Source organism: Rhipicephalus sanguineus, chromosome 4 (assembly GCF_013339695.2).
Source record: "Rhipicephalus sanguineus isolate Rsan-2018 chromosome 4, BIME_Rsan_1.4, whole genome shotgun sequence".
Classification (NCBI taxonomy): domain Eukaryota; kingdom Metazoa; phylum Arthropoda; class Arachnida; order Ixodida; family Ixodidae; genus Rhipicephalus; species Rhipicephalus sanguineus.
The window spans coordinates 136914573-136939588 of NC_051179.1; the positions used below are offsets into that span (position 1 = coordinate 136914573).

A 25016-nucleotide genomic window follows, 5' to 3' on the forward strand; every position below is an offset into this window, starting at 1 on the left:
TCGGTACCTCGGAAACAAGAGACTTGAAAAGAAGCAAGCCCCGCACAAGTTGTTCGGCCGGGAGCTGTTAAATATTATGCTTGTCAAGAGGAGAGTAGACGAAGAAGTGACAAGCGAACGTGGGCCCGAGCGCGCGCCCGCATTCCGTTTTTAGTTTTTAGTTTTTTACCCAGCGTCAAATAAACAAGACGTTCTCTACTTCGGCTCCGCTTCCTGGTTTTCAACAAATGCTTCACAAACTTACACGTCCTGTGTACAGCTGTCACAGTAAGAGATGTAATATCGTAGTAAAACGGGGTACAAGCGTATATTGCCATCGGGCGTCACACCATGTGAACTGCATAACGAGTCGGTGGTTTAATGGCGGCCACCCATTACAAGAGGCACACACATTACTGCGCGTATTCCATTACGAACACGTAGTGGGTGCATCGCACCTCCGAAAAAGTATCACGCGCGTAATTGCTGCTGGTTTAAAGCATGTCACGCATTACAAAGTGCATACACATAAGTGCGCCCATTGTCTTACACACACGTAGTGGGTACACTGTTGTCATAAAAGTGCGGTTGCAGAGGGCGGAAACCTTTACCTTTCCTATAGGTATGCCAATTGTGTGTGTGAGTGTGTGTGTGTGTGTGCGTGTGTGTGAGAGAGAGAGAGAGAGAGACCGGGCGACAGACCATAATGACAAGCGCAACAGAGCACGGTAAGGATGGGGCCGGATATCGCTATCGCGTTCAACTCTTAAAGGCGAAGCTTGAGCGTCCCCCAGTTTTTTTTATATATTTACTTTGCATCTCGTAAACAACTGCTGCTTTCTGAGTAGGATAAAAATTTTAGAAGCACTACACCCGTGCTATCGGAGAGACAAGCGCCAGTTCAAGGCCCGTAGATCTGATAACAAGCCCCCTCTGCGGCAGCCTCAGACGCCATCGGTGTGTAGAATTGCACATGAAACATGAAGCCAAAATAAGCGATTACGGATGCTAACCTCTGTTTTGTTTGAATTCCCGAGCTCATCCTTCATGGCGTGACCAGTGGATGACGCGTTGCAACACTCTTATAAGGGTCCCCCAGCTTCGAGTTCTCACTCTGCTTATGCCTCTAGGTGAGTGGCTCCCAAAATGTGTCGCCTTTATTGGCTCGGCATACTGCTGCAGTGCTGCTGCGTACGGATCGTCCTTTCGGAAGCATCTTGCGAGAAGTTTAGATTAGGTGGTCGTACAATTTTCTTCAACTGTGGAGGCTTCACCAATGCGTCCGAGTTCGCCACAGTAGTACCGCGCCCCGAGCACAGCAGGCACGGATTCATGCTTTACAACAGTCGCCTCGAATACCTGCCCGTTGACGCATTCGAAGGACTGACCGCACTGAACGTAACGTTCAACAACGTTCACATAGAAAACTTCGAGGCTTCGCACCCCAACGCATTCGAAAGGCTGAACGGCACCCTTGAAGGCGTGGGATTTTTGGGGCGCTCTACGCTGCCGAAGTCGTGGAGCCTCCTGAAGGACGTCCTCTCGCTTACATCCCTACGCTTGGAAAGACAGACGGTGTCCTTCGACCGGGATTGGAACAATCTTCCGCGCAGTATACGAAGCATATTCATCAAACACTGTAACGTGACAAACATGGAGCACGGATCTCTCGATGCACTCACGGGCCTCGAGCAGTTCTCCATTACCGAGAACAAGCTGAAGAATTTCTCCTGGGCCATGCTGCCCAATCCCGCGCCATCACTGCACACAATACTGTTAGGGTAAGCGTGCAACCACTCAAGCATCGCTTATGCTGCTATGAAGTAATCAATTTTTGTATCATTGTACCTTAAAGCTATTACCATTTTCGGCTGCAGTTGCACGTTGTTATGCGACAGGCTAAAGTTTCTATACTGATCGTACAGTGCAAAACAGAAGCAGTGTCAATGATTGCCATGGCATTTCTTGAACGAAAATCAGAAAGTTGAAATCTTAGTTTCATCATCTGTGGCGCAGGTGATTAGGTGTTCCAAGACATTTTACCTAGTGAAAGCCAAAAAGATGTATTGCTGAGTACGATTGTTTTGAAATACGTACTTCGCGACACCAATGTTATATGCAAACTGGCAAACGCAATCAAACAAATGTGGATCGAAAGCAATTTAAGGTTATAATTGTGTTTTGTTTAAGAAATAATGGCAATATTAAAAGATATTTTATTGTAATCTTTTGTCCAAAGAGTTGGGTCTGGTTTAAATGGCAAGGCAGTGCAAATTGTTGTACTTGGAAACTTTTATGCACAAATAGACACCACAAAATTGTGATTGTTTGCGTAAAGTAAGATTGCCTGAAATAATGTTTGCGACCGAGAAAGGTGTCAGTTTGAAGCCAGTGCTGAGGCACAAAAGAACGAAAAGATGCTAGATATTAGTCGGCCTCATTGCTTCATCTCAAGTGGCAGCCTCTTGAAGCATGAGCGGCAACTTGCATTTATTTATCTGCTTCTTTTAAATCCATAGGCGCTTCCATGCCGACTAAATGACGAAATTGTGTGTCCGTCCGTGATGACCATCGTGCGTCCATCCGTATCTCTGTCACGTAAGAGGAATCGCTGTGAAGAATTTTGTAATAAATTTTCAGGGCAGTGTTGGATTGCAAACCTAGGGCCCTCAGCTCTAAAGTTGACTGCCTCACTCACTGAGCTACACCCCCACACCATTGCACAATGCGAACGTATCTGAGCAATAGTAATGTGCTGCACCGGCGGTACAACAGTATAAAAAGATAGCATCTTATATGAAAGCTTTCAATTCTTTCTAAAGTTTTAGTTTGTTCGGAAATTTCTTGGTGTTTTCAGAATAACTGTTTGCGAGAGGCGTAAAATCGAGTTACCGATTCAATGGCCGCAGCCGGTGGAAATCGGGTCCACCAGGCAAATACAGAATTATTTGTGCGGCAACGAAATGCATTCGTGTTATTTCCTTCAATGTTCGTGTAAACTTTCGGTAGCGGCGTGATTGCGAATGCGTTCGCTTTTTTCAGTATTGTTTTAGGTCACGCACATTCGGAAAAAAACGAAGTGCGCCTCTAATTGTTATCGTATAAAGCCGCCCAAGGTCTTCGGGCAATCCACTATTGTCGAAGACCCACTGCGTGGGCCAAAATACTGGGAGCACTGAAACTCTCTGTGTTAAGCTGTAGACTGCAGAAAGCATGACCACTGCTCATTGTCTTACAATCTTTGCTATAAATAACAGCCAGAACACAAAACTATAGAGATGAGGACAAGTATACGAAAAATGAGTCCTTGTGTTATTCTTTTGTGTTTGCATTCAGACTTTTGTTTTCTATCTTATTCATGCAGAGAGAATGAACTCACCGAAATTCCGAAAGGGTTTACGCCGGAACAGTTTCCGGCCTTGTCAATTCTACACTTAAAGATAAACGAAATCACCTCCTGGGATGCGGAAACAATTGATGCCATTCGCCGCCATCCTAATAACCCGAAGCTGTATCTTGGTAAGTTGTAGTCGTCGTGCATTAATTTTCTTTTCAATTTCAATTTATTGAGACGAGCATTGTCTAAACTGAACGGATTAAAGGCTGATGGACTTTGGCTGACTATAGTACCTCAGCACATACATGTTCTCAGATTCAGTGGAACATAAAAATGCAGTATTTTTTTTAACGAACATAAAAACAAAATCTAACGAACAGAAAAAAAAAATCGGGAACGCGCACCGTAATATATGACAGTACAATCAACAGCAGTCACCCGTGGCAACCTAACAAAGATATCCAAAAAAATCCGACAAATCCTACACACTGTGGGAATTGGTGTAATGTGAAGTAGCCAGCAAATATAGCTGCATACATCGCCTTGTTTGAGTCAAATGAAGCCATTCATGTCAGGACATCTATTTCACTATATATCGTATGTTGCTCACGCATGCAGGCATGGATAATCTGGTATATACCATTCTAATGAAACGTATATTCTTGTTTATATAATGCATGACCTGCCATTTATGTTCGTCACGCACTCATGTCTTGCCATGCCAATTTTGGTATAAGGGTGTCCCAGCTATCACGAAGCACGATTTAAAAAAAGAGGAACGGCGTTACGCGAATCAAACCTACAGCATATTGTTCCTAGTACACTAGAGTAGCCACTGCTATTTTTTTCGTTAATGAGGTTTAATTAATTAGTCATAATTATATTTCTAACTCGACAAGTACTCGCCTAATAGTCAAAATGCCAATGAGGCGTATGTAGGCATGTTCAAATGGCATCTAACTGCGCTACTTTCAACAACGTGCTAATTGCGCGCTCATTTTTTCCGGCTGATAAAGAAAGCCCGCTAAATATGAAAAATAACACGTGACTACGCTCCCACACGCAAAGGAAACCAGCGCCCTCAAATAAGCTTACTGCAAACAACCGCTTTGCCTGTTGCCTGTTGCGAAAGACAGCGTTCCGCATTTTGGCAAGGGTACACGTCGGGCGCCAGAGATATGCGTGCAATTTCTCTGGGATTGAATCCGTTCGATAGTACGCCGCAATCATCCATATCTCACGGCCGACTGTTCTCATTGATAACGCGGCAGGTGTTCTGATTACGGCCTGACTCTGTAAAGCCAAGCGGTGCGTTTCTAGGCCGGGGAGTGGCAGATAGGGCGATGCGTTTTTTTTTTCTTTCTGCATTTTTTCCTTGATACTGTCAGCCTCATAGGCAGCCTGTTTGAGGGCGCTGGTTCCCGACGCGGGCAACACTCTAGTCACGTGTCACTTTTCATATTTCGCGGGCTTTCTTGATCAAGCGGAAAAAATGAGCGCGCAATTAGCACGTTGTTGAAAGTAGCGCAGTTAGATGCCATTTGAACATGCCTACATACGCCTCATTGGCATTTTGACTATTAGGCGAGTACTTGTCGAGTTAGAAATATAATTATGACTAATTAATTAAACCTCATTAACGAAAAAAATAGCAGTGGCTACTCTAGTGTACTAGGAACAATATGCTGTAGGTTTGATTCGCGTAACGCCGTTCCTCCTTTTTTAAATCGTGCTGCGTGATAGCTGGGACACCCTGTATATTCAGTTAGCAAAAAGGCCATAAGCAGACTAAGACTGTTTAATGTAAATCATGCCGTACATGACATACATGTCATGGTGTGCTTTTTGGACGCCACGTCGAGCAAACCAATATTAGTGTACATCAAGCTAGCGAACCGGCCGCGAGCGCACCATAAGCGTGGCACGTAAGTCATGCCATAAGTTACATGCATGTAATTATTTTCATGTTACCACCTCTCATTTATGTTCTTCATAGTCACGTCGCGCAATACCAATGTCAGTGTCTTAAATGTAAACATTTCGACAGAAATCTGTCTGGCTGGGTGGAATATTTAGGAGGTTAATATGGCTCCAGCCAAGTTTAAGAGAGCCCGACGTTTCGGGACCGATTCGGCCCCTTCCTCAGGGGCTGACTGGTTTGGTCATGGAAGCTTCTCCCCGACTTGTTCCACCGCGGCTCCGGATTTCCCTTTTCCTCACGTTTCGGAGGCCGTGAACGTGCGAATAATGCGATCCGTTCACTCCGGAATGATGAGAACATTGTCATCCTCCCAGCCGACAAGGGCAACGCAATGGTCGTGCTCGAGAGGGAGGCGTACAGCGACAAAGTGCGTGATCTCCTTCACAGCCCGGCCTATGAAACGCTGGCGAAAGACCCCACACCAAGAGTCCAACGGGAACTGAACAAGCTCCTGGCGGATATCATTAAGAGGCACCGGGATGCAAGAACCACCTACCTCCAGCTTATCTGCCGGAACGGCTCTGCACCAGGATTTTACGGGCTTCCCAAGATCCACAAGCCCACCGTCCCGCTCCGTCCTATCGTGGATTTTACATCCTCTCCACTCCGTGCGCTGTCCAAGTATCTCCACCGGACTCTGGCGCCGCTCGTGGGAAAAACACCAACCCACATACGCAACGCTAGCCACTTCGTGGAGCGCATGAAAGATGTGACAGTGAGCAGTGATGAGTGCATCGTTTCGTTCGACGTCGTGTCTCTATTCACCAGTGTGCCCATAGCGCTAGCAGTGTCCTGCGCACGAGCAGCTTTGAAGGAAGATAAACTCTTGAGCGAAAGAAGCTGCCTAAGCATCGACGAACTGTGTCGTCTACTGGAGTATTGCCTCAAGGGGACATACTTCAGCGTCGACGGGATCTTCTACAGACAAGCCAGCGGGACCGCGATGGGGGCGGCGATCTCCGTTACAGCTGCGAACCTCACAATGGAGCACATTGAAGAAACGGCACTAGGCTCCTTTATTGACAAGCCGAAAGTGTTTGTGAGGTACGTGGATGACTGGTTCTGCGTCATAAAGAAGTCAGCCGTAGACAGCTTCCTCCAACATCTGAATTCCGTCGACCAGGCGATACAGTTCACGGTCGAGCGAGAGCGAGACGGGACGCTTCCGTTTCTCGATGTGGCAGTCGGGCGGCAGGGCGAGCGCATGACCTTCTCGGTGTACAGAAAGCCACCGCACACCGGTAGGTATTTGCATTTCACGTCCTGTCATCCGACTGCCCACAAAGCTTCGGTAGTTTCGGCGCTCCTTTCACGTGCAAGAACAATCTGCACGTCGGACGGGGAGAGAAAGACAGAAGAGGAGAGGGTCGTCGCCGAGCTGCTAAAGAACGGATACACCAAAGCGTTCATTCGCCGAGTGTCGCGCCGTGTGCCGAAAGACACGCTACGCGACCCCCCTCCCCCCTCCCCGGCCACCTCACCGGCCACAACGGAATCCAAGAAGCCAGCCCAGCGCATTGTCATACCATATGTGCCGGGCAACAGTGAAGAGCTCGCCAGGATTCTCAGAAAAGAGGGGGTCACGGTGATACACAAGCCAGAGTCGACGCTCACCCGCCTGCTACCACGGCCGAAGGATCGACCCCCGAGGGAACAACACCAGGGTGTAGTTTACAAGGTGCCGTGTTCGCAATGCCCAGCTAGCTACATAGGCGAGAGCAAGTGCTTCCCAGAAAGAATGCGCCAACATAAGAACGACGTCAGGAAGATGGAAATGCAACGCAGCGCTCTTGCAGAGCACTGTGAAAAGAACGACCATAAGATCGACTTCGACGGCGCTTCTGTTCTGGAAACAGAAAGGAATCTGGGAAGGAGGCTCTTGCTCGAGTCGTGGCACATTCAAAACACGCCGGCAAATGTGAACCGGTCCCTAGGAACAATGCCCTCGGTTTACGTTCACGGCCTCCGAAACGTGAGGGAAAAGGAAATCCGGAGCCGCGGTGGAACAACTCGGGAAGAAGCTTCCATGACCAAACCAGTCACCCCCTGAGGAAGCGGCCGAATGGGTCCCGAAACGTCGGGCTCTCTTAAACTTGGCTGGAGCCATATTAACCTCCTAAACAATGTCAGTGTACATCAAGCTAGCGAAACGGCCGCGAGCGCACCATGAGCGTGGCGTGTAAATCATGCCGCACGTGGCATCTATATGTCATTGATCTTCGTCATACACTCAGGTCACGCAGTACCAATTTCTCTGTATATCAAGCTAGCGAAACGGCCGCGCGCGCCCCATGAGTGTGCCAAGGAAGTCATGTGCTACATGACATGTATGCAATAGTTGTCATACAAACATCTTTCATTTATATTCGTCCCACAATCACGTCGCGCAACACCAATTTTGGTATATATCAAGGGAGTAAATCGGCCACGAGCGCGCCATGAGCATGGTATGCAAATCATGCCTCACATGACATCCGTGTTATAGTTTACAAGTTACCAGTTGTAATTTATGTTCTTCATACAGAAATGTCTCGTCCTACCAATTTAGGTATATATCTATTTAGTTAAACGGCCCCTAGAAACCCGAGACCATATCATGTAAATGAGGCTGTACATGACATGAGTGTCGTGATGTGTACGTTAGGACATGTCACATACCTTCGTAATACACTGCTCTCGTGCTATACCAATTGTGGTATATATCAAGGTAACGAAGCGGCCGCAAGGGTACCAAAACCGCGGCATGTTAATCATGCCTTTCATGACATGCATGCCATGATTTTCATGTTATGATCTGTCATTTGTGTGTGTCATAATGTCGTGTTAAGCTACATCAATTTTGGTATACATCCCATTAAAGAAAGGGCCAGGAGAGCCCAAAGTCGTTGGCGGATAGATAGATAGATAGATAGATAGATAGATAGATAGATAGATAGATAGATAGATAGATAGAAACGCTCAAAGTCGTAGAAGTTCGCTAAGAAATGCTTCGCACCTGAAAACTGAAACCAGGTACATACTAGGCCAAAAGACGACGTACAATACAGAACGTAACATACACATTAAAACGAATCGGTGACCTATACAAAATTATAAAATGATACAAAATTACAAAAACACTAAAAAATTCGCAGATCCCACGCGTTGCGGGTATCGCTTTCATGCGAAGCGGGTATCGAGTACTTCTATGCTGTATTTTATGGCTTTGAGCCAAGCGTTACGAGGTGGATCGACGTGTTTTTGTGAGTGTAGTAGCTGTGTGCACATCGTGGGCTTAACGGGCACGTCGACAACACGGGCGTTTACAGGGTAACTCATGGTGTGACGTAACGTCAGCGCTTACGTTAGAGTACATATACACGTCGGTATTATCGAAACTAAGTGCCATTTATTGTGCGATCATGTGAATATCATACGTAAGGAGCTTGCTTCAATATGGCTTGCTCAGTCATAGAAATGCAAATGTAATGTATATTAGACTGCTATAAAAGTGAAGCCAACACTGGAACCGCAGACGTTAACCTGATATGACGCCTGTATCGTAGGAGTACATATATGGTGTTTATTGCTTTGTTGTAAAATTGGATAGCCAGCACCACAACCACAAGTGACGTAGCCCCGACATCATGTCTACATCGGCTGTTTTTGCAAACCAGTCTACAGACCTGGCGTGGCTCTGGGCTTTTTGTTGAAGTTACTACTTTGGAGAAGCTCTGAGATTTATATCTTATATTCTGTACCGAAGACACTAACACCATCGGTGCCTTGTAGATCTATTAAATTATAATATTTTTACACAAACTGTGCCAGCCACGTGTACTTTAGTTTAAGTGTGCAAGCAGTTTTTTTATTGTAACAAAATATGTCATAAAGTTCGTGATATTGCTTCTGTGGTATTTATGTGCATATATTAATTCTAATGCATATAAAAAACGAACTAATCGACCTTCAGACGTACAGCTGGGTGTCCGTGAACACAGTGCTAAACAGAAAGCATGATGCGGCTGTTCATTAGTTTTTTTTTATTGCTTAAATTTACCTGGGCTGTTATCGAAACGCCTCGTATAGAGTGCTATCGCAAGATGCAGATGGCTGATAAAATCTGCATCGCTGCAGATGGTTGCGCACTCCAAATTGTGCTTAATGTGTGCACTACCAAAATCAACGAAACTTTTTTTGGTGGTTTTTCTTTGTCATCCGTTCGTGTACATTTTAGCGACGTCACTTCCGTGAAGGAAATCATGTCACTGAAGTCTTGGTGAACCCCCGTATAAAACACTTTCATGTTAACCCAACTCCAACCTCCATCAGGCCTTCATCGACGCGAAGCTTCGCTTCTCTATCGCCTTTGGTTGGGAGTTGCTTTTACGAAGGCATATACAACGCTAATCGGAATGACTGACAGCGCGGCATGTGATGTCTGCGGCGCCGAAGAAAACATCGAACACTTGCTGTGCCACTGCCCTCGTTTTGCCTCGGAGAGACAAGTACTGTCCAACGCACTGCGGCGACTGGATGATCGGCCAATTTCTGTGCAGGTGCTACTACAGCACCGTCCACATCTCTCGACGGCCCACAAGGCAGTGAAAGCACTCTTGTGTTTTTTGAGAACGACGGGCTTGTGCGAACGCCTCTGACTTGTGGTGCAATCCCGCACGATCTAGTGAATGTACTGCATCTCTTCTCTCTCTTCCCTCCTCTCTATTTCTCGTCTTTCTATTCCCCTTCCCCTATCCCCCAGTGTAGGGTAGCCAACCGGAAGTGTTTCTGGTTAACCTCCCTGCCTTCTCCTTTTTCTGTTTCCTCCTCCTCCCTTTCAGCCCTGGATTTTTTATTATGGCCGGAGACATTTCTTGTGCGTGTTTTCTAATAGTTGGGACCTCAGAAGACCAAAAACGAAAACTCGAGCCAGTTGTGCAAGTATTTATGGATTAATTAGCATAGAATCAAATTAGGTCATCAGGGCTCAGTGGTTGTGAACTTAGGAAAATGGCTTCTTTATTTCTGATACTCACTAGAGTACACAAAGTGTGAAAGAAGTTTCATTTTTCAGTGTGATACTCCTCGAAACAGCTTCTGTACGACGTCCCGAAAACGACGCTTAGCCGCCTCATCTGACCCGCCTCGGCGTCACCCGTGACTTCGGTCAAGCTTCTTCTTCTTTGTGCCTCCCAGCTCCGCAAATATGTCGCAACTTTGATGTCAATCACAGTGGGGATGGATGGATGGATGAAAGAACTTTATTGAGGTCCAATAGGTCGTGCTAGTTTCCTAGCCCGAAGCGGGCCGCTCCCACGTTGGGACCGAAAGACCTAGTCTTTCGGCCGCTTCGCGGGCCCGTTGGACTGCCCATAATTGTCCCTCTAATGTCGGACTGCGCACATTGAAGAATTATTTGCCCAATAATGAGCAGTATTGGTTTTATTTCGGAGATGCTAGGGGAAGTTTTGTGCGGTGTCGTCAATTGACGACGCCAGGGCCGAAAGGGTTAAGAAGCACGAAAGTGCTCCTATCTGTAAAGCTAAAAGAGAGGGCAAATACATCGTCCCAAGCGCGCCTTGACTTTCCCTTGTACCCTGGTGGGCAGCTGTGATGGTACCCACTTGAACCGTAACACTAGCCGCTCATCGTGTACAGACGCGAACATGGTCCGTGACTCTGCTCACTGTAAGGAGGGAGTTGGGCGGGTCTCGTTACGGTAGCTGGCTCCCGCCGTCGTCCGACGTAGCCGATGTTTTCTATTGAGGAGAACGCGTTCTTACGAGAGCATAGAGGTTTATTTACATAGTTATAAGAGAGAGCTCATCCAGCGTCCAATATTTTTGTACAAGTCTCCTGCTTTTATAGCCCCGCGTCTGCTAACACTGAGACACTCGAAAAGCGGAGACAGCAGCTCCCGCCGATCCGGTGTCTTGCCGTCTAAGTGCTCCGCCCACAAGAAAAGGTGAAATACACCACTCGATACATCCGTTGATGAGGAGCATGGTCGAGATGTCCAATGGGTTTCACAAGCGAACCACACAATGAGGTCGTACCCGTCTCACGCCTCGAAGAGCCGATTCGGTACGACAGGGGGGGGGGAGATGTTGACTTCGGAGGAGATGGCGGCAGCTGTCTCGAACCTTTGCAAACGTTTATGTCTGCGTTCAGGTGAAGACATGCCTTGGTTCGATGTGAAACTCTCTATGGCTCCACCCCACGTTGCGGATACCGCGCCCGGTTCCTCGTAACTCCACCACGATGGGATGTCTTGCTCACTCGACCACACGCTCCACGGGTGTGTAGACGCCTCCCAGGAAAATGCGAGTTTCAGAGCCCCCGTCCAAGCGCAGATAGCGGTGAGAACACCTGGTCGACAGGCGCATGCCAAATGACGCCTGCCAAGATGATTCCAGAGCCAAACGTAACATCACACCTCCCGTGATGACACCAGTGAGAGGCTGTGTGATTTACCGCCGGGAAGCCGCCCACCGGGTGCCGACTAACATGCCCTCCGCTAACGTGTACGCAACTGATCGGCCTTTCATGTTCAGTGGGATGAACCCGAACACGCTGCCCCCCCCCCCATATGCCTGCGGCGTGTGCCGCGAGGAGGATTAGGACAACGACCGGCGGATCTTGTGTGGCAGAACGGGTGCAGTGGTTATACTGCATCTGCACGGTCTCACGAACGCTGCATTCCACAAACTGGCGCAGGTGCACGCCGAGTGGGTGTGCGACACATGCCGTATAGAACATACCACTCGTCTAATTCAAGAAGTGAGGTGTAGCGTTCGTGATGGTTGTCGCACGTGGTGTGAGAAGAACAAACTGTTAGTTAGGGGACGTTAAAGAACGAGCACTTGACTTGACAACCACGCATGGTAGCCGCAGTGAACGCTATCGAGGCACTTGACGGAAGCAATATTATGAAGGTATCCTAGGGAGCTTAATTTTTAAACCAACCATTCTCGTTGAACGTCCAACTTTCCCACTCGGAAGTTACGCTGGGGATCGCCCCTAGAAAGACGTTTCTCAGCAGTGAAGAGAAAGGACGAAAGTTTGTATTCAAATTTGGAATACTTGTGTCATGTATATCCCTTCAGTTATTCTCGATGGACTCGAGTAAAGACGGTTTAGGTTAACCTAAGATGGACTGGGGCGCGGCATCGAGAGAGATGCCTTACTTCTTTACACTCCATGATAAAAGGAAGTATGTGTTGCGCTCTGCTGCCACAACACAATAACCATTGTGTGGATTTTCCTACGCTAAAACTGTGGGCTCACTACGTTTCTAGAAATAATGTAAGTCATGCTGCTAGCGCAAATCCTCCTTGACCTGGAAATACCGGGCAAACGACAATAACGTAGGTAAAGCAAGATATATAGATGAAGATTGCTCCTGTATGGATGAGAGACGTTTCTAATATGGATTTTTCGACACGTAACTTTTGCCTCAATTGTCATATGTAATATATACCTGCATGCCATAACAGTAACAGCATTCGTCAGGTAACAAAAGTGTTAGCTACATTAACTCTTTTTTTTCGCGCACATCTGTCATGTGTTCTTTGGCTCCTTTAACTTTAATAGAAGGTTACCTGTAAGTAGTGCATATTGATTATAGCAGTAATTGAAGGCAGGAAAAATCACTCTTGATGTGCAAGAGGCTTTCTGGCCCAAGAAGAAATCATTCTTTCAAGCCAAACATATCCTTCTGATATATTTCATGTGAGTGCAGCATGGAATGACTAATAATGTTGAACGGGCATAATGATATGACATGTGAATAATCAATAATCAAGCAGAACCTACATACGATCAATCGTTAGAGCTAAGTTATGCGCACTCATTGGCGTGCAAATATACTGCGCATTTAGGTTTCAGCTTTGCCATCAGCACCAGCATGCCTAAATATACCTAACTAGAGCGGTACCTTGTTGATGCTATAGAATTATCGCAGCGTATGTCTGTAACACACTGTTTGTTCTCCTGCAGGTATGATCCCATGCGACTGTGGGATGCGCGTGCTGCTGCAGATTCCCAATGAACAAATTTTCGCCACATGCTCTTCGCCGGAGCAGTGGATGCACCGCAGAATTCACCGAGTTCCCATCGAAGAGCTACAATGTTAAATACTTTGAAAAAAAAAATGCGAATAAAAACAGTAGTGGCAGTGTTTCACTGGGCTTGCCGTTGTGCCTCTATAAACATTCTACGATGAAAATGAGGAGTGAGTCAGAATTAAGAGTAAGTCAGTAGAACGAATAGGCAGGGGTCTTAATTCAAAACTATCTGAACTTAAGAACAACGCAGAAGAGTCCAAACAAGGCAATGTAGCTCATAACTGGCTCATGTTCTGTCACCACAAGAGGCCAGGAACATGTTATACAACAGAGATAATTGAAGATGACTTGACAGACAGCATTGGTGATCAATATACATAAAGCGCTCCTTTAAAAAAAGTGCTTCTGCACATGTTGTAACTGAGCTCTATTGCGATAGCAATTATATGGACACTCTCGGCTGATTTTTGCCGTCGCCGTCATGTCCCAGATATGTATATATATATATATATATATATATATATATATATATATATATATGTATAAAGGCGAAAATAAACATTAAAGCATAACAATAAAATTCTGAAGTACCCGACCACGGATTCGAACCAGCAACCCTTCGCTGCCCAGCGCGCTGCGTTAGACAAATCAGCCACACGCCATGTATGCGCCGGCGAAATAACGGCGAGCTATTTATATACACCATGTACCGCTGGTGGTAAGCAAATCTCGGAGGAGCGTGAGCGTGTTTTTTTATCACGCAACGCTCCTAGTTTTCTTTCATTTCGAATACTGCCCTTAAGACTCGCTCGACAAAGTGGCCATTTTCGGTACCCACTCGGGATGTGGAAGGAAAAAAAAAAGACAAAGAACACAGGGCACACCCTGCATCAGACGCCCCCTGTGGTAGGAGACGCAGAGGGTCACTCCATGCGCGCAGTTTAAAAGAAGAAGAAATATCTAAGAGCATCTAAATTATAAGTTTCCCCACTTAACCGCCGGTTTCATGGCGAATCCCCCGTAGTCGGTAAGGGCCAAGAATTAAGGGTCAAGCAAGCAAGCAAGCGTCTGATTCTCCATTGTCGACACTTGCAGCGTGTTGCTCAAGCACGTAGGCGTAACAACTGTGGCAGTTGTTAGTTCACGCTTGCCCTCAGCATGCCTGTGCGTTCATTTAAGGCGTCCTTCTTTGTGCTTCAGTGGCACGCTGCAAGTGTCGAGCTGCTTCTGGTTCTTCGTGTGACATTTCGATTTCTTGCCATGGCATTCACTGCTTCGCCCTTGCGGCGAAACTGTGACTTTTTTATGATGTTAGCGCTATAAGTGTGCGCCATTTGACAATTAAAGGTACTCAGAAGTCAGCGCTTGTCTGTCTTTTCACACTTGGTCGTCTCTTGTCTATAAGCTGTTCTCGACGGAATAATGGGCAACCAACTAGATCCAATTATACCGTCCTTACGAGCACTACGTATATTTTCCGAAACTGTTGTGCTTTCTTTCCCTCTATAAAGGGGTTTATTTTTAAACGTAATCTCGATGCGACTACGTCACTTCGATACTTCGTTCCCTCCAGTAGTGTGAAGTTGGGGAAATAAACCGCAGCACTCCTCCTCTTGTTTACGCGCTCTTCTTTTTTTTCTTTTTTGCCTTGCGTAATGTTTGCGCGTCCTACTAAACATGCGCCGCATGACAGCCTGATTGGCCACGTTACCTTGTGGCTGCTTACATTCTTTATCCATGTACGCAGCACTCCCTGGATAGTTAAATGTGCAGGTTGGAAAGAAGCATCGCGTAGACATTAACGCTGGAACTACATATCAAACGTGACTGCTTTTTTTATAGTTTCAACAAGATGATGTTGCAGTGAGGCAACAAAAAGAATTATAAACATTCGGCAGATCCCACGCGTTGTGGGAATCGCTTTCATGAGAAGCAGTCAGTGAGTACTTATACCTGTATTTTATGGCTTTGAGCCAAGCGTTACAAGATGGATCGACGTGTTTTTGTAAGTGCATTCATTTTTAAGTGTAGTAGCTGTGTGAACATCGTGGGCTTACTAGGCATGTCGACCACACTGGCGTTTGAAGGGTAACTTATGGTGCGACGTAACGTCAGCCCTCACATTATGGCACATACTCTAGTATTATCGAAACTATATATACAAGTGCACTTTATGGTGCAATCATGTGAACATCATACGTAACTTTTGTTAAAGGGACCGGCTACCGCTCGGGAAAAAATATCTAATTGTGGCGAAAATGAGAAGATCGTTTTCACATCGGCGGCAACGAGCACGCTTTTGCCCCATAAAAAAGGAAATATATTTTTAATTTAATGTTGAAAATCGTGAAAGAATCACCGCTAGCCTTACCCAACAGCGATGTGGTCAATATACCTGTAGGACAAGAAATCCTCGCAGGTACACTCATTTTGCTTTAAAACAAATATGCATAACATGAAATTGTGTTTTATGCACTTGAGGCAGCTTTGGTTTGCGCCAGAGAGTAAATCTTGCTTTTCAATGCGAAGCATTTCTTAGCGAACTTCTGCGACTTTGAGCGTACCTATCTATCTATCTATCTATCTATCTATCTATCTATCTATCTATCTATCTATCTATCTATCTATCTATCTATCTATCTATCTATCTATCTATCTATCTATCTATCTATCTATCTAGCCGCCTACGACTTTGTGCTCTCCTGGTCGCTTGGTTCATCGAATGTGCACCAAAATTGGTATGGCGTAACATGACTGTATGACGAACATAAATGACAAGTCATAACATGAAAATCGTGACACGCATGTCATGTACAGCATGATTTACATGCTACACTCATGGTGCGCTGGCGGCCGTTTCGCTAGTTTGATATACACCAAAATTGGTATCTTGCGACGTGACTGTGTGACGAACATAAATAACACGAGTTAACATAAAAATCATGACACGCATGTCATGCACAGCATGACTTACGTGCCACGCTCATGGTGCGCTGGCGGCCGTTTCGCTAGCTTTATATACACCAAAATTGGTATCTTGCGACGTGACCGTGTAACGAACATAAATAACACGAGATAACATGAAAATCATGACACGCATGTCATGTACAGCATGACTTACGTGGCACGCTCATGGGGCGCTGGCGGCAGTTTCGCTAGCTTGATCTACCCCGAAATTGGTATTGCGCGACGTGACTGTATGACGAACATAAAAACTCGAGTTCACATGAAAATCATGACACGCATGTCATGTACAGCATGACTTCCGTGCCACGCTCATGGAGCGCTGGCTGCCGTTTCGCTCGCTTGATCTACCACGAAATTGGTATTGCGCGACGTGATTGTGTGACGAAAATAAAAACACGAGTTAACATGAGAATCATGACACGCACGTCATGTACATCATGACTTACGTGCCACGCTCATGGGGCGCTGGCGGCCGTTTCGCTAGCTTTATATACACCAAAATTGGTATCTTGCGACGTGACCGTGTAACGAACATAAATAACACGAGATAACATGAAACTCATGACACGCATGTCATGTACAGCATGACTTACGTGGCACGCTCATGGGGCGCTGGCGGCAGTTTCGCTAGCTTGATCTACCCCGAAATTGGTATTGCGCGACGTGACTGTATGACGAACATAAAAACTCGAGTTCATATGAAAATCATGACACGCATGTCATGTACAGCATGACTTCCGTGCCACGCTCATGGAGCGCTGGCGGCCGTTTCGCTAGCTTGCTCTACCCCGAAATTGGTATTGCGCGACGTGACTGTGTGGCGAACATAAAAACACGAGTTAACATGAAAATCATGACACGCATGTCATGTACATCATGACTTACGTGCCACGCTCATGGGGCGCTGGCGGCGGTTTCGCTAGATTTATATACACCAAAATCGGTATCTTGTGACGTGACTGTGTAACGAACACAAATAACGCGAGTTAACATGAAAATCATGACACGCATGTCATGTACAGCATGACTTACGTGCCACGCTCATGGGGCGCTGGCGGCGGTTTCGCTAGATTTATATACACCAAAACTGGTATCTTGTGACGTGACTGTGTGACGAACATAAAAACACGAGTTAACATGACAATCATGACTCGCATGTCATGTACAGCATGACTTGCGTGCCACGCTCATGGGGCGCTGGCGGCCGTTTCTCTAGCTTGATCAACCCCGAAGTTGGTATTGCGCGTCGTTACTGTGTCACGAACATAAATAATAGGAGTTAACATGAAAACCATGACACGCATTTTCCTCAGTGACATACAAGACGATGTATGCAGCTCTTTGCTGGCTGCTTCGCATTACATCGATTCCCACAATGCGTGGGATCTGTTTAAGCGTTTGAATTTTGCCTGTATTTGATGCTTGTTCGCGTTGCCGGTTGCACGTGACATTTATCTTTGTTTGAATTTATGCGAATTTGTAATTTCTCCCATTTGACTTTTTTTTTCTCACGCATCTAAAAAGGCGCCCGGTGGCGCTGCTTGCGGCGTTGTCTTCGATTTCGTCTGCTTCAACTAATGCGCTATGCCATGTGGCCCTCCACGCTGGTAGTACTGTGCCGCTATATTGTTGTTAGGATGTCTTACATGTGCTGCGCTGTGAAGGCGTGCATTTATTGCCTCTTTTTGTTGAATCAACTTGGCTTTGATTGCGGCAGCAGCGCTAAAATAAACGCATAGACTGCGCTTACAGCAAAACAAGGGTTTTTTAATTATATAATAAGGCTTCATTTAACCGCTAGCGCACTGAAAACGACTGTTACATTCATTACATTAGTATTCAGCGAAAATAAAGTAACCCTAAAGAAATCTTATGTGCTTTCGGTTTTATTTGTTACCGACACTAGAATCTTTTTATCGCGTCACCAACCAGTGTTGTGGGCATGTTTCACGCCAATGGAAGAACACCGAACGCAGATTGAAAAATTGTGTTTTAAAATTATCTACTGACTTTCCAGAGAAACCGCTGCAAGGTGGGACACTTCAGACAGTACACTTTCTATTGCGATACATAACAGAAAAGCGATGAAAGACGGTAGACAGTCCCTTTATTGTATTCCTCCGGGATCAGGCAATGCTTAAAATATAGCTTGCTGAATCATACGAATACAGATGTAATGTTTATTAGACTGCTATAAAAGCGGAGCCAACACTGGAACCACAGATGTTATTCTGATATGATGCCTGTATCGTAGGAGTACATAGGCAGCGTTTATTGCTTTCTTGTAAAATTAGATAGCCAGCATCACAACCACAACTGACGTTGCACCGACATTACGCCTGCATAGACTGTTTTTCCAAACCAGTTTATAGACCCGGCGTACGTGGCTTAGATGCAGAATACCTGATTACCACGTGAAATACTTGTTCGATTCCTGCTGGGATCCTAGTTTTTATTCTTTGCATTCATCGGGTCAACACTGCCGATGTCGGTTTTTCTTAACGCTCTCGCATTCAAATCACCAATGCCAGCTCCTGCCGTTCTTTGGCAGATATAAACTGTCAATAACCTGTGGCCCATACCCCTACACCTCGGCGCGTGGTAACCGGGTATGTGCCACACGTGCCTGGAGGAAAGGGTTTGACGACACATGTGGCGTGATTTTCACTTTATTCATGTCATGACCCGACAGCCATATTCGTCAAATCCGTTTACCCTCCCATGCCAATTTTGGTCTACATCGTGTTAAGGAGGCGATTATGAGAGCACCCAGACGTAGGCGGGTAAATAGATGTATAGGTATATAGGTAAACGGAAACGCTCAAAGTGCGAAAACTTCGCTAAGAAATGTTTCGCATTTAATATATCAACTGTAGTAGTGGCGACAATCTCGCTCGCGCATGCTCATTCATATCTTTCATGGTCCGTCTGTTTCCGGCTCATGAAACGACAATTCTCGCTTTGTACGAGTTCATGCACAAACTGGACGAGCTTCGTTGCTCATTATGTATACTTCGAAACACTCAGAACGCTTCTCGTATCTAAGTACACGCCACGGAAAACTACAGTAAGGCTCGGTGGCGCTCGTTTAAAAGAACTTGCAGCCAGCTCGAACAAGCCTTGCACTGCGAATGTGCCGCATGAAGAATGCAGCGGGAACAGCAGGATTGCAGACTCGATGCAATTACTTGCAGAATAACACAAAAGCCTAAGCCTATCACGACTGGCAGCCCTGGCCAAGCCGCCACTATCTTTCGCGAACAGCAACTGTGTTCACGCACGTAGTGCGCAGCAACTACGCATGCAAGAAACATTAACGCGCAGATTACAGACTAAGACTGAGAATCCTGTTATCGTATTTGACGGAGTAACACCACCTTTGGTCGGCGAATGCTCAAACCCACCGAGATCGAAATGCTCGCTGCTCATCATCGTAAGGCGCCTTGCCATTGCGACAGCTGACAAGGCACTCTCGGCGATGTTGCGCGTCGCTGGCTAGGAATGAAAGCTTATCTATGGCTCTGTGCAATGTGTGCGGCATTGCGGAACCGAACAATACCTCTCCTTGGAAATGGAAACGTTTTCTACAGCTACGGAGTGCAGAATGGCGACATTGAAACAGCAGCTTCGTATACTTACACACAGCGCGCGGACGACACATCCACACAAACGTAGCGATGGTGCTGCCGCCTATAGCATCGATACCGATGCTACCTAATAGTATAAATATTTACCTAACAGAACATACCTTGGCGTACCGTATCTTGTTTTATGGCTATCTTTATTCACAATGTTAGTTTTTAAAATCGTAAGTTCTTTCTTCTCTTGAATATCATACATTACCTAGGTCTCTGTATTTTGCTTTCCTGTTTGTTTGCGTCAATGTGCTTTCTAAGGTACTACCAAAATAATATCTCGGCTTCATTCTTACTTTTAACTGTCTGCTCCATTTCTGCTGCCGTTTGATTATTCACATTCCAATCTAGTTTACTGATACGTCAAGGCAACGTTATGGAGAGGTAAATAATATTCCGTGCTCTCCCGGAATATATTGCCACGTGCGTTTCTTTATCACTTTTGCTGTATTCGGTTTTCGGCCACAAAGACTGTCAGCAACGCTTAGCGCGAACCGCGCCTCGTTGTTCGAGAACCTTCGCGATCATTGTAGATCGTTTTGTTAAGATTGCGCGCAAGACGCGCACACTCGAGCTTATTCTAGAATTTGCACGACAGCCAGCGATAACGCTGGAATATTCGACGGCACATGTTTAAATACCGACGCGCTTCACCGCTTGTCAGTTGATCGACGGACGACGCCCTGTTCGCCGCTATCATTGTATGTACAGCGTGCATTGCTGTAGTTCTGGTTCTCATTTTCCGGCCACAAGTTCGGCCAAATAAACAGTTTCATCCTACAAACGCCGACTGCTGTGTTCGTCGACATCACGACCACGTGACATCTGGTGGAGGTGCTGCTTCTTCCATGATCCGGACGCCCCCGCGAAGCGCTGACCCAAGCCCAAGCCGCGAGGAGGACGACGGCAAAGAAAACCCGGATCGTCGAACAAGCCACAGGCAGAAGGGACTGCAGCCAGAGTACGGGCTCCTTCCCGAAAACACCAGGCAGCCCCAGGTCCCAACACCGACCGCAGCGACGATGACCGACCCTGTGCAGCCTGCGCCGATACTTCTCCGGCAGCCCAAGGAGCCGCCAACTTTCCGCGGGTCGTCATTCGAAGACCCGGAAACCTGGCTCGAGACCTTCGAAAGGGTCTCAGCGTTCAACTACTGGGATTCCGAGGACAAGTTGCGCCACGTCTACTTTTACCTGGAAGATGCAGCAAGGACCTGGTTCGAGAATCGGGAGTCCACTCTTCGAACCTGGGACGCCTTTCGCAGCGCTTTCCTGGAGACGTTCACAAGCGTTGTCCGAAAGGAAAGGGCCGCAGCCTTGCTGGAGACACGGGTCCAACTTCCAAATGAAAGCGTGGCCATCTTTGCAGAGGAAATGACCCGGCTATTTCGCCACGCTGACCCTGCCATGCCCGAGGACAAGAAAGTCCGCTTCCTCATGCGAGGGGTAAAGCAAGAGCTCTTCGCTGGTCTGATGCGGAACCCACCTTCGACAGTCCAAGAATTCGTCTCAGAAGTGACGACGATTGAGAAGACGATGGAAATACGAACCCGCCAGTACAATCGCCGTACGATTGAAGACAGCCCAGATGTTCATGCCCTCGCCTCCGACGACCTGCGCGAAACGATCCGAGCGATCGTTCGGGAGGAACTGCGCAAGCTATTACCCTCACCACAGCCTCAAGTGGACTCGATCGCAGAGGTCGTTCGATCAGAAATCCAGCAGTCGCTGGGCAACCTTGAACCACCACTGCCCCAGCCGCAAGCCATGAACTATGCTGCTGCAGCCCGACGCAACACCCCCCCTCCTCGCCCACGTCAAGACGCCGCGCCGCCCCAGCAGTTCGCAAGGTTCGCAAGAGTCTTGCTCAGCCACGCAGGTACAAACGACCCGCCACTGTTGTGCCAGGCTCCACAAACCAGGCGCCCGAACCGCCATCCAGCCCCGGCCCCTTCAACTCCACGGGCGCCGTTCCCTCCACAGTCGAGAAAGACGCTGCTGCCATCTTGGCTCGTCCTCCCTCCCAAGTCGGCCATTTTAACGCCGAGGCAGATTCCAGCGAGCAAGTCACGGTGGATCAGGAGGGTAACGACCGCATTGGCATTCCAGAGGGGAACCAGGAGGGACAATGCCCCTTGTCAAACAAGAACCCTCCCCCTCCCATCGCAGGGGGGAGCGAAGAAATCACTGCCTCATCAGCTTCGTGGAATGAAGCCACACGAGCGCCCACCAGGCCCCTTTCCCCCTTTGCTGACGTCACGGAGGAAGCACAGCTGACTCCAGGGAACCCAGCTCCCGCTCACACGTGCACAGCAAGGTCAGGCGAGCCATTGCCCATTCTTGAGGGAAAGGAGCCCCTGAATGGCGTGCCCTCCTCCCCACTCCCTCGCGCCAGCCGCGTGCTGGGACAGCTGACGGCTGAAGATTTCCCCGCCCTCTCCCCCACTGGAGCCCCGAGCGCTACAGAGCTTTGCGCACCAAGTGTTCCCATCAACACCGGGCGTCGGTCTCAGCGTGCTGAGAAGCCCGCTGCCAGCGACCCACGCCCCCGGCCCCCACGGCACACAAGCCCCGGCACCCAGCTGGAGACGGTACTCTACAGACCGGCTGTGAGGAGAGAAACTTTCCGAACAGCCACACAGGAAGCCATCTCCTCCTGTTTGGCTCCTCTGGAGGGCGTCAGTCGCGTCCGCGTAAATTTCGGTCGCAACGTCGTCGCGGTCGACGTCACCGCCGGAACTCCACTCGACCCCCTGCTCGCTGTGGCTGACATCTGCGGCATTGCTGTGCGCGCGAAGCAGGCGTCGACGAACACCTGCAGCGGCGTCATCTATAACGTCGACCCCGCGCTAGACGAGGATTCCATCCGCGCCAACATCGCGTCACGGTTGCCTGTCCTTCAGTGCTCTCGCTCTGGTCGCCACGTTATTGTGCGCTTCGCCGGCAACAAGGCTCCCCCTGATGTGGAACTTTTCAAACAGCGCCGGCCCGTGCGTGCTCGCCGTCCACGACCAACCCAGTGTGAGCTCTGCGGACGCTATGGGCACACGGACGTAACGTGCACGTCTGAGCGGCGATGTGTGCGTTGTGGCGGACCGCACTCCCTCGGTGAGTGCACCGCGAAGAAGGCGAGGTGCTTCTATTGTGGCGCAGCTCACCCTGCTACCGAGCCCCGCTGCCCTCGTTGGCAGGAAGAGCGGCGCTTGTTGGAAGTGCGCGCCGAATCGTCGCTCCCAATCTCGCGCCGTGAGGCGCTCGCTATCGCGCGTGGACAGAATACAGGAGACCCAGCAACACCCGGCTCTACCATGTCCCGTGCCCACCCCCTGGTTTGCGAGAACTTTTCGTACGCGGCGGCCGCTGGTCTTCCGTCTGCAAAGAGCTCACAAACCGCCACAGACAAGAGAAACTCTGTGATCGCTGTGCTCTCGGCAGCGCTGACAGCCGCTATGGATTTTCTCCCTCTCGGCTGCCCCGTTCGCCCGCTCTGTGCTGCAGCGCTGGCCACCCACCTTGCGTTAACAAATGATGGCGAGTGATCGACACGAGTCTAGGCCACGCATACTGCAGTGGAACTGCCGTTCTCTGCGTCGCCGACAAGCAGAGCTCGCAGCGATCCTTCCCCTGCGCGACTACGACGTCCTTGCTTTGCAGGAGACGTATGTTCGCGTGGAGGATGTTTCGCTGCCCGGCTACATCGGCTACAGCAGTTCCACGCAGTGTGCGCTCGCTGAGTGCAATAATGCGCCGTGCTGTGACACCGCCCACCCGCCCGGGAAGCCGCGCGCCGGTTTGTACATTCGTGACACACTCGCTCATGCGCTTGTCCCCACAGAACATCTATGCTGTGCGACGAGTGAGTGCGTTGCTGCCACGGTCCGTGTGGACGGCGTGGACACTTCTGTCGCGAGTGTTTATGTGCGCCCAGTCGTCGCGGCCAGCTGCGCGTTTGTGCCGCGCCTTGTCACCGTGCTTGCGCGTGACCACGTACTGTGTGGAGACTTCAACGCGCACCACGTCAGCTGGGGTTGCCGTACCACGGATGCGCGCGGTAGGGACCTATGCGACGCGATCAGTTCGGTGGGACTCCTCGTACTAAACTCCGGAGAACCCACCTTCATCCGTCGCAGTGCGGCCTCGACAGTGATTGACCTGGCGCTGGTGTCAGAACGCTGCTCCTACGAGTGGAAACGCCACGCTGACACTGCTGGTTCTGATCACTACCCGATCACACTCCTCCCGTGCCACCCCAGCCGTGGTGCTGTTCGTGAATACAGTGTTGTACGGTGGCCACTTTTCCGTGACCTGTGCGCGAGCGTGCAGAGCAGTGATGATTTCTTTTCGCGCATCGCGGACTGTGCTGAGCGTGCCACAACGCGCTGTGTTGTTCCCGCCGGCACACCCTGCCCAGACATCAAGCTGCTCAACCTCCGCGCAGTTCGCCAGCGAGCACAGCGGCGGGCGCTGCGCTCCTCGGCCCCCGGCGCATGGACAGAGTACAACCGACTCGACGCTGTGTGCCGGCGGCACGCCCAGCGGCTACGCGACCGCAGCTGGACGGGCGTCTGTTCCTCTCTGAGTGATCCACGAGGACGTCGCCGCGGCTGGCACATCATGCGCGTCCTGATAAACCCGAAAGTGTCGCGCTACCCAGTGCTCGCCATAGCCGTTGCGCAGGGCATCACTGAAAGGGAGCTTGCTGAACTGCTTGCCGCCTCTTTCGCGCCTCCTTCCCCTCCTAGAGCGGGGAGCGCTGGCGGTGTCACGACAAACGCCGCACCCCCGCTCCCTCCCGTGGATCCCATCACGTCAGCTGACATTCGCTCTCTCTGCAAGGAGGACTTCTCCCTCTATGAACTGGAACGGGTTCTCCTCAGAAAGCGCAAGCGCAGCGCCCCTGGAGCGGACAAAATCACTCATCAGCTGTTGAGAAACCTGGATGCCTCCCAGCGCCCACTCTTGTTGGATGCATTCAACAGAGTTTTCTCCAGTGCTGTCCTCCCGGAAGAATGGCGTTCCGCGACTGTGATTCCTGTCCTCAAACAAGGCAAACCGCCGCGATCGGTGACGTCA

The 25016-nt window shown here is 48.7% G+C and overlaps 1 protein-coding gene across 1 annotated transcript; it reads left to right on the plus strand.

Moving 5' to 3' along the window:
• Positions 1-1096: 1096 nt before the first annotated feature.
• On the plus strand, positions 1097-13454 carry LOC119389018 (uncharacterized). Its single transcript, XM_037656313.1, has 3 exons — positions 1097-1760; positions 3344-3498; positions 13275-13454. Exons 1-3 carry the CDS (start codon positions 1126-1128, stop codon positions 13409-13411), a joined length of 927 nt encoding a protein of 308 aa, XP_037512241.1. The 5' UTR covers positions 1097-1125; the 3' UTR covers positions 13412-13454.
• The last annotated feature ends 11562 nt before the right edge of the window (positions 13455-25016 follow it).

Bases quoted from the DNA above. Each gene is read 5' to 3' on its own strand.
- LOC119389018 (XM_037656313.1), top strand. From the start codon at position 1,126: ATGTGTCGCCTTTATTGGCTCGGCATACTGCTGCAGTGCTGCTGCGTA. The intron at 1,761-3,343 runs GTAAGCGTGCAA...TTATTCATGCAG, and splicing joins CTGCACACAATACTGTTAGG to AGAGAATGAACTCACCGAAA. The intron at 3,499-13,274 runs GTAAGTTGTAGT...GTTCTCCTGCAG, and splicing joins TAACCCGAAGCTGTATCTTG to GTATGATCCCATGCGACTGT.